The sequence below is a fragment of the Berghia stephanieae genome, chromosome 6 (genome assembly GCF_034508935.2).
Source record: "Berghia stephanieae isolate SIO BIC M18660-M18661 chromosome 6, UCSD_Bste_1.3, whole genome shotgun sequence".
Lineage (NCBI taxonomy): Eukaryota > Metazoa > Mollusca > Gastropoda > Nudibranchia > Aeolidiidae > Berghia > Berghia stephanieae.
The window spans coordinates 64,705,550-64,715,549 of record NC_088365.1 but is presented as its reverse complement, the minus strand read 5'-3'; the positions used below and the strand labels follow the sequence as shown (position 1 = coordinate 64,715,549).

Sequence of the window (10,000 nt, the reverse complement as noted above, 5' to 3'; positions counted from 1 at the left end):
TGGGTAAACAGGGGGGGGGGGGGGGGTTCCTGTTATCTCAGTTGGTAGACCATTCGCTTCACAAGCCAAGAGAACCACGATCGATCCCCGGTGACATCGAGATTATTTTATTTTCTGAATTTATAAATGCGGTCATTGGAGTGGTACGACGTATATATGTATGCGGGTCTGACAACCGAAATCGCTAAGTTAACATTGTTGTAATGGAGAATATTTTTGTGTCATTTTTTATAGATTTCCATTACAACAACGAGCCCATAAGGAATTAGGTTATCAGACCTGCAAATATATGCACGCCTTAGTGGTATAATAATCAGATTCTTGAACGTCTGCATATGAAATATTTTTTCCAACAAATTCTAAGGGAGACAACGATGTTAATTCTTCAATGATTTCTTTTGCAAACTGATTTAAGTCCCTTCATTGAAATAGCCATAGAACTTGTTTGGAATTTTAAAAGCAAGACTCTCCGGTGGATCATATGACCTTGTCGCGGTCGGAGGGCTTGTGTGTCTCGATGATCGTAAGTGAGAGGCCAGACCAAGAATGATCTACAACGGTCAGCATCGTCAACAAGGAAGGAAGAAGGGAGGAAATCAACCATCGAGTTCAGCTTCCCCTAGTCCACACCCTTGGGTGTGGGTGTTGTCCTAGACGTGGGGGAGGGGTGAAAAGGGACTGAATCTCTACAGGACATCCTTCCGGATTCCCAACTTAGACCATCTGACCACGGGTAGATGGAGCTCGTCATCGGGGGACCGACATCCATCTAAGAGAAGGACACTCTGAGCAAAAACCCGGACAGATGGAGTTCGTAAACGGGGGACCGCAATCCATCTAAGAGGACACTCCGAACAAAAACCCGGACAGATCGAGTTCGCTAACAGGGGACCGCAATCGATCTAGGAGAAGGACACTCTGAAGCAAAACCGCCACTGCCTTGTGGACAGACCTTGGATGGTCAAAGGCTAAGGAAGCAAATCCTGAAAAACAGCACGCCGAAGACAGAGCAGCGGGGCCGGAAGGCGCAAATATCACAGGAAACTGGAAACTGCCACTGCATGCTTAAATCCCAATATGACACGTCAAAAGCAAGAGCTGAAGAATCTTTTACTAAAACAATTGTTTAAAAAAAGTAAATGGAAACATTAATCTTAGCCGACGTGTACATATTTTCAGGTCTGATAACCTAAATTGTTATGGTATCATCGTTGTGATGGAAATACCCCCAAACCGGCGCTAAATGTTGTCAATTACAACAATGTTAAATCAAGCCCAGAATTACGTTCGGTTATCAGACATACGAAAATACACATGTGCACCGGGATTTTAGCTCAAAGTGTAATGACTTTTTTTTTAAAGTTGAACATTGACTTTTGAGCGCGAGTTTTACCCGAAATAACACGGTTTTTTATAATAATGGTCACATAATATAATTGAATACCCCAGTACTACAAAAAAAAAAGCCAAAAAAAAAATTGAGCTTTTGTATAGCGCAATATTCAGTAAACGTGCTCAAAGCGCTTTACAAGGGGTCCCTGACCAACTAGTCTAGTGGTCTAGTGATATGACACTCGCTTTCGGATCGGAAGGTCCCGGGTTTGAGCCTCGCTCGGCGCATAGTTGAGTCCTTGGAAAAGGCTCTTTACTCATATCATCTCACCGTACTCAGGTGTAAAATGAGTACCTGACCGTTAACAGCGTTGTCTATGTCGGAGGCAAATATTGTAATATCGCCTAACAGGCGTCTTGTTTCGTTCCACTTGTTACGTGTTGCTGTTGGTCAGGGGACCCATGTAAAGCGCTTTGAGCACGTTTAGTAGATATTGCGCTATGTTAAAGCTCAATGTTTTTCTATATGGAAGCTCAATTGGCTTATTTAGACACCTCTAGATTTTGGTTAGGGCTAGCAACAGGCAGGCATGGAGGAAGACTGTAACTTCTGCTTCACGCAAGTCCCACCGACGACCATCCGTTCATGGGATTGAGTGAGTGATTGAGTGAGATATTGGTTTCTCTTCTTACTTACTTACTTACTTACTTACTTATCCAAACCAGCGACGACCTGAGCTCTAGCCCTTCGGTCTTGTGCCATGACGTAGAAGTCAGACGTCTATTGTAGTTGTTCCAGGTATACTATAGGGAATGAGATTAGCGGAAGAGTAGCGTCCCTTGATTGAACGTCACCTGCGGAGAAGTTATTAGAGAGAGAACGTCATGCGTCTCTCGTCGTCGCTTCCGGTGAAAGCGGCATGAGACACTTCACCGAAAGCGAGGACGAGAGAGACGCATGCGCAAAACCATGTTAACGTTCTCTCTGAAAGGTGACGTCCAATCAAGGTTTCTCTTCAATTCATACTCCTTCCACAGATGTGAGTGTAACAAGGGATACTATGGGCAATTCTGCGAGTTCTATGACATCTGCCGTACCTTTGACACCCCCTGTACAGGACGCGGTAGATGTATTGGCCAACCCGAGGACGAGCACCCAACAATTGTAAAAGATTACAAGTGTGAATGTCAGCCTCGTTCTTATGGCGATGATTGTGAATTTACAAACCTGTGTCATCCTAAGGTTGGTGTCATGGTCTTTCTCTCTCCCCTCCTTCTCACTCTCTCTCTCTCTCACTCTCTCTCTCTCTCTCACTCTCTCTCTCTCTCTCTCTCTCTCTCTCTGTGTATATATATATATATATATATATATATATATATATATATATATGTGTGTGTGTGTGTGTGTGTGTGTGTGTGTGACTGTCTAATTAAATACAAGAAAAAATCGACTGTTTTTTTGTTTTTTTTTTTGTTTTTTTTTTTTTGGGGGGGGGGGGGGGGGGGGGGTTCTTTTATTTTTCTATCTTTTTTAGGCACCTTTCATAAAAACTTGTTCACTTCTTTGCCTTGCTCCCTATTCTTTACTTTGATATTCATGATCATCCACAGGTGTGTCAGAATGGCGGTCGGTGTGTAGAAGTCGGGGTGAACCAATATGACTGCCAGTGTCCTACTGGAGAATTCCAAGAAATCTGTCCTATCGTTGATGCCTGCACCCCAAATAGGTAAGTCTCACAATGCAACACCCTGGATTAGAAGTCCCCTTTAGAGCCGTTGGTCCCATAGAGCAGGAGTTTATCCCGGTTTCTATAGCGTTAAACGGACAATAGCGACTCAGCGTTACGGTCTTTGCTTCGTACCCGAAAGGTAGCGAGCGAGTTCGATCACCCACCGCTGCGCTGTGTGACCTTGAGCAAGTCACCTCGCCCTAGCTCAATTTGCGGCGCTGCATTGCGACTGACGCCTGGGTTATTCCAGTCTTCCCTTGGAATAGACCCAAAGACAAATTTCTCCTTGGGGATGAATAAAGGGAATTTTATTTTATTGTTATTTTTATTTTAGGAGTCTTTCAGAGCCGTTGGCTCCATAGAGCAGGAGTTTATCCCGGTTTCTATAGCGTGAAACGGACAATAGTAAATGCTTGCTACCGTCAACTGGGGTAACTTTGCCTTAATAGGTAACTTTGCCTTAAGGGGTAACTTTGCCTTAATGGTTAACTTTGCCTTAAGGGGTAACTTTGCCTTGAGGGGTAACTTTACCTTAAGGGGTAACTTTGCCTTAATGGTTAACTTTGCCTTGAGGGGTAACTTTACCTTAAGGGGTAACTCTGCCTTAATGGGTAACTTTGCCTTAAGGAGTAACTTTGCCTAAAGGGGTAACTTTACCTTAAGGGGTAACTTTGCCTCTGTAAATTTGGAGCATTTTGAGTCATCTCGGCTTTGTTGTCGTTATTTTCCTGTATAAATGAATTGACTTTTTATTAAAGGAAAAAAAATTGCCACATAACTAAATATACTCTAATTGGTCGAATATTAAAAAGGCAAAGTTACCCCTGTTGACGATACCCTTTAGGATGCTAGTTTATCGCAAAGTACTTTCCGACAGATCTCACATTCCCAGCCACCCAATCACTTATGGGTTGACAGGGGTAGGGGGGGGGGGGTCAGAAAAAAATTTCGACTTCATCTGAGATCCATCTAGATGCCTTTGCGTGTAAATCGAGTGCTCTATCAAGTGAACTATCGAGACTCCAGGGTTAGACCATAATAATATTTTAAAGTTAAGACATTTGTTTGAACTCTAAATTTCAGATAACAACATTTGTGACCAATCGTCACAAAACGGTTTTATGTCCGGATGAGCTAAGTTAATGAACTTGAATTTATTGACTTATTTTTTTATATTGGTCGACTAGAATTACCCCCAATTTGTCAAATATTATTAAACCCAAGACTTCTTTGAACTTATTGTCGTCATCAATTTTCATTATTTCCTTCTATGGGCAGCTAAGCGGTCTAGTAATGTATTACTCTTGCCTTCGGATGGAACGGTCTGGATTCGAGGGTTCGAGACCCGCTCTGAGCGGCGATTAGTTGAGTCCTTGGAAAAAAATATTTACCTACATTTATTGTTTACCCTACTCAGGCATTGTTAAATAAGTACCAGGCCGTTGACAGTGTTTTCTCTGTCGGAAAAAAAAAGAAATCTCGCCCGACAAGCGTTCTACATGTTAGGTGTTTCTGTAGGCGGGAAATCCCTTGTAAAGGGATTTAAGCACATCAAGAGGATATTGCGCTATATAAATGCTCACTTTTATTTTGTTTTTATTTTTTTATTTATTTTTGGTATTACCCCTAATGTGTAAAATAGTATTAAACCCAAGACAACTTCGAACAAATGAAGAGTGGTTTTCCAAAACTCCCTATCTCCGTTGTTCTCATTTTGTGATATTGAGTATTATTTCCCCTAAAATTTCTCATCCAGTCTAATATTTTATCATATTTTAACTTCAAATTCACACAAATATAAGGAAATTCTTGTGCAATTTGATGCTTAAAATAAAATTTACAATTCAATTTATCTCATGGATGGAAAAAAAACCTCATAAAGCAGAAAAATGGACTTAAGGAGTTTTGGAAAAGCAGCCTTCATAATATCGTCATCAATTATCCCTTTTTCCTCCTTTGTCATCTTCCCATCCTTCCACCCACCCCCCCCCCCCCCCCCCCCCCCCACCCCCCACCCCCCGTGCCCTTCTCACACAACACACATAACCTTCCCATGTCCAGATGCCTTCACGGTGGAATTTGCAAAGTTATTGTAGGAGTCTCCGGATACAGCTGTTTCTGTCCTAACAGTTGGCTGGGCAAGAACTGTCAGGAGAAGAACCCGTGTTCTCCGGACACGAACCCGTGCAGGGGTGGCTCTCAGTGAGTTTGTGTGACTCATTCGTCACCATTGTCATCATCATCATCATCATTGTCATCATCATCATCATCATCATCATCATCATCATCATCATCATCATCATCATCATCATCATCACTGTCATAATCATCATTATCATCATTATCATCATCACCACTACAAGCATCATCATCCTCATTATCATCATCACCATCTTCATCATTCATCATCGTCATTATTATCATTATCATCCTCATCACCAACTTCATCACCATCATCTACATCATCAGCATTATGATCATTTCCTCATCATTATCATTATAATCACCACCACCACCACCACCACCACCATCATCATCATCATCATCATCATCATCATCATCATCATCATCATCATCATCATCATCATCATCATCATCATATTTATCATCATCATCATCATCATCATTATCATCATCATCCATCCTCCTCCTCCCCCTCATCATCATCATCATCATCATCATCATCATCATCATCATCATCATCATCATCATCATCATCATCACCATCAACAGCATCATTATCATCATCGTCAATCATCTTCATCATCGTCGTCGTCGTCGTCGTCGAGAAAGATCATCTGACGATTGTGTTGGCTCTACCAACTGTGCTATAGACACCTAGATAACCACACCTCTCGGACACTCGTCTTAATTTAAACAATAGCAGTGATTGGTAAACATAGCAAACTATCAATGTCTAAGTAAAATACCCACTGTTCTACCGCTTGATCAAAAGAACCCACACAGAAATCTATGTGTAAACTTAAACTTTTATAACATGATCGAGACAATCGTGTGATTACTTGTCACCCATCTGGCGGTATAAAAAAACAATGACAATTGGATTCAATAGAGTGATGTCATGTCTCCCAGCAACGGCGGCTATCGTGGTTCTAAACAAAGAAAATCGGTACGTTTTATTATTCATGCTGGATAGTTCTTTTCATATGTCTTGTGATCAAAATGTATAAAAATCAAAACATAATCATATTTATAATGTTTTCCTCCTCTGGATACACTTTTATGCTCGTAGGAGAAATATTTCATAACGGCGTCCGCCATTGTTCCAATAGTTTAGAGCCAGTTACTAAGTTACCATGCGTCATTACGAGGGAAGTGACGACATGGCTGTTGAAGCGTACTATCAGAGAGAGGTCGATTTCATTCACGCTATTGTTTATAAACAACCAACACACGTGTGAATGTGTGTCACAAATTCCATGTTTTGATTGGTCAAAAATCTTCTGGTTAATTGGCTCGTAGTTTCAAAATAAGATTATACTAAATTTTTTTGTTCCTATTTCTTTCTACTTTGCATATATCTAGATGCACTGTAACTGGTCTCCAGTCCCCAATCGACGGAACGTTAGAAAATTTCACCGCCCTATGCAAGTGTCCTTCAGAGCGGGTGGGCAAATTCTGTCAGCTCAATAATCCGTGTCAGCAGATGTCCTGTTCTCCAGGGACGTGTGTCCTGGCAGATGACGTCAAAGACATCACAGTGGAGGGGTCAGAGATCAATAACTTGGATTTATTCCATTGTGAATTCCAAGAAGGTGAGTTAAAAAAAAACAAATATTCAAAAACATTAGTGCCATGACTTCCTCCTCCTCCTCCTCCTCCTCTTCCTCCTCCTCCTCTCTCTCCCTCTTCTTCTCCTCTCTCCTCTCCTTCTCTCCTTCTTCTTCTTCTCTTCTTCTTCTTCTTCTCTTCTCTTCTTCTTCTTCTATCTCTCTTCTTCTTCTTCTTACTTCTCTTCTTCTTTCTTCCTCTTCTTCTTCTTCTACTACTTACTACTACTACTCTATCTATACTACTACTACTACTACTACTACTTTCTCTCTTACTCTTCTTCTTCTTCTTCTTCTTCTTCTTCTTCTCTTCTTCTCTCTTCTTCTTCTTCTTCTTCTTCTTCTTCTTCTTCTTCTTCTTCTTCTTCTTCTTCTTCTTCTTCTTCTTCTTCTCTTCTTCTTCTTCTTCTTCTTCTTCTTCTTTCTTCTTCTTCTTCTTCTTCTTCTTTTCTTCTTCTTCTTCTTCTTCTTCTTCTTCTTCTTCTTCTTCTTCTTCTTCTTCTTCTTCTTCTTCTTCTTCTTCTTCTTCTTCTTCTTCTTCTTCTTCTTCTTCCTCTTCTTATTTTTTCTTTCTACGGATGAAGTCTAATAAATCTAGACTAAAAATTAGAAACATCTTGGAACACGTTTCAAATGTGCGATTCAATTATAGGGTTACATTGTGCCAACATATTCCATTTCCGATTAAGAACACGCAACAAGACACAGCCGTACTCCTTAAAAAAAACCGTATTTAAAATTTCGACCAGAATCTTGTCTTTTAAATATCGATTGAGAAAATATGACCCTCATCCCACCCCCCCCCCCCCCCCCCCCCCCCCCGCGCACACCCAGATGAGAGTCATTTAAATCGATCTATATTTGAAGGGCGAGTTTTCTGGTCCAATTTTTTAATATGTTTTTTTTTTCTATCTATCTCTCTCTCTCTCTCTCTCTCTCTCTCTCTCTCTCTCTCTCTCGCTTTCTCTCTCTCTCTCCCTCTCTCTCTCTCTCCCTCTATCTATCTATATATCTCTCCCTCTCCCTTCCCTCCCTCTCTCTCTCTATCTATCTATCTATCTACTATCTATCTATCTATCTATCTATCTATCTCTCTCGCTTTCTATCTCTCTCTCTCTCCCTCCCTCCCTCCCTCCCTCTCTCCCTCTCTCTCTCTCTCTCTCTCTCTCTCTCTCTCTCTCTCTCTTTCTCTCTCTCTCTCCCGCCCTCTCTCTCCTCGTGGATAAAAGGCCGTGAATATTAACCAGTTAACTGCCGTGTTCAGGAAAGACACGTTTTTTTTTATTTGGCCAGAAAACTCGTCCTTCAAATAGCGATCGATTTAAATGACCCTCACCTTGGCAAAAAAAACAAACCCGTCAAACTTGGGACTTCACGAGTAATATTAGTAGTCTGAGATACATCTGAATATAATAGATTTAATTTGCATCAATGTAACACCGGTTTGAGACAGTGGGTCACTTGAAAATATTTTATATTGTTATGGGGCAGCGTGGCTCAGCGATACGGTCTTTGCTTCGTACCCGAAAGGTACCGAGTTCGATCACCCGCCGTTGCACTGTGTGTCCTTGAGCAAGTCACCTTGCCCTAGCTCAATTTGCAGCGCTGCACTAGCGGCTGATGCCTGGACTATTTCAGTCTTCCCATGAAATAGACCCTAGAGACAAATTTCCCCTATGGGATGAATAAAGGGAATTTCATGTTTCGTTTCATTTCATATTTCAATTTCAGTTTTATATTTCATATAGGGAATGAGATTAGCGGAAGAGTAGCGCCCCTTGTTTGGATGTCACCTTACAGAGAGAACGTCAATTTGGTTTTGCGCATCTCGTCCTCGCTTTCGGTGAAGTGTCTCAAGCCGCTTTCACCGGAAGCGAGGACGAGAGACCCATGCGCACAACCAGCATGCCGTTCTCTCTCTAATAACTTTTCCGCCGTGACGTCCAATCAAGGGACGCTACTCTTCCGCTTATCTCATTCCCTATTAGAGAACTAATTCAGTCTAGCCGTTTAAGGGTTAATTTTCAATTATCTTAGATCGCACATAGCCGGTGAGTAATTGGTTTGATTACACGACATCAACAACCACGAATTAAATAAGGAAAAAAAAACAGAGAGCAAGACAAAAAACCCAACAATACGTGGCGACCGATGTGTACATATATGCAGGTCTGACATCTGAAAGCTATCCTGGTCCTAGTTTAACAGTGTTGTAATGGACAATATTTTGCGTCATTTTTTTTGAGATTTCCATTACAACAATGAGCCCATAAGGAATTGGGTTGTCAGACCTGAAAATAAATGCACGTAAGGTGGACCCATTAATGTATTCATTATAATCTTTATATGTTGTAACCCACCAGCCCGAAGTGGTATGATGTTGGGATGAGCTGTGTGATGGAAATAGAATTTATAGATACAGAATAAATATGAAAAAAAATATTACGCCCTTTCGCAAAGACATACGATCCAGTCGCCTAGGCATTCCATGAAGGAATATAGATAATCCATCAAACAGGATGTCTGATATCAACAGAGAACCTTGTTTTTTTTTTGTTTTGTTTTTTTGTCTTATTATCCAATCGCAAAATGTCAAAAAGGTCAGCGTATGAATATTTAATTTGTTTTGTAATTTCACATAGGAAAAAAGTATATTCATTTATCACTTTCATTCAGTCCGTATTTGTCATTTTTTAAATTTTAACAATGTGAACTTGAATTAAGCTCAATGTAATAAACGAAAACAGATAATGTGGACGTTTCGGATCTCCCCTTTTTGTTTTGTTAATAAAGGGGAAACCCGAAACGTCCACATTATCTGTCTTCGTTTATCAAATTTAAGCTTGCATTCAATTTCAAATTGTTATTTATTTCTTAGAGCTTCGATCAGCATCATTTACATTTTTTATTTTCCAGATTACATTAATTCACTTTTCCAATTCGGATTCATCCCGACATAATACCGTTTTGAGACGTTGAGTCACATATTGATTACATACAGGGTATAATTATATTTAGGTTTCAATTCTTGATTCGTATCATTTCATTTACGTTGTCTGGCTCATTCAGGCTACATCGATAAATTTGATATTCCATTTGTTTGTAAAGTCTGTATCCCTTTCATATACTGGCAACATCGAATAATTT

The 10,000-nt window shown here is 40.5% G+C and overlaps 1 protein-coding gene across 1 annotated transcript in view; it reads left to right on the top strand.

Annotated features, from left to right (window-relative positions):
- Window positions 1–10,000, top strand: part of LOC144975459 (uncharacterized) — a 159,300-nt gene that overhangs the window by 129,489 nt on the left and 19,811 nt on the right. The window contains exons 14-17 of the mRNA XM_078919555.1: window positions 2,371–2,575; window positions 2,944–3,059; window positions 5,124–5,264; window positions 6,609–6,838. Coding sequence (XP_078775681.1) covers window positions 2,371–2,575; window positions 2,944–3,059; window positions 5,124–5,264; window positions 6,609–6,838 — 692 coding nt within the window. The remainder of the gene's footprint in view (window positions 1–2,370; window positions 2,576–2,943; window positions 3,060–5,123; window positions 5,265–6,608; window positions 6,839–10,000) is intronic.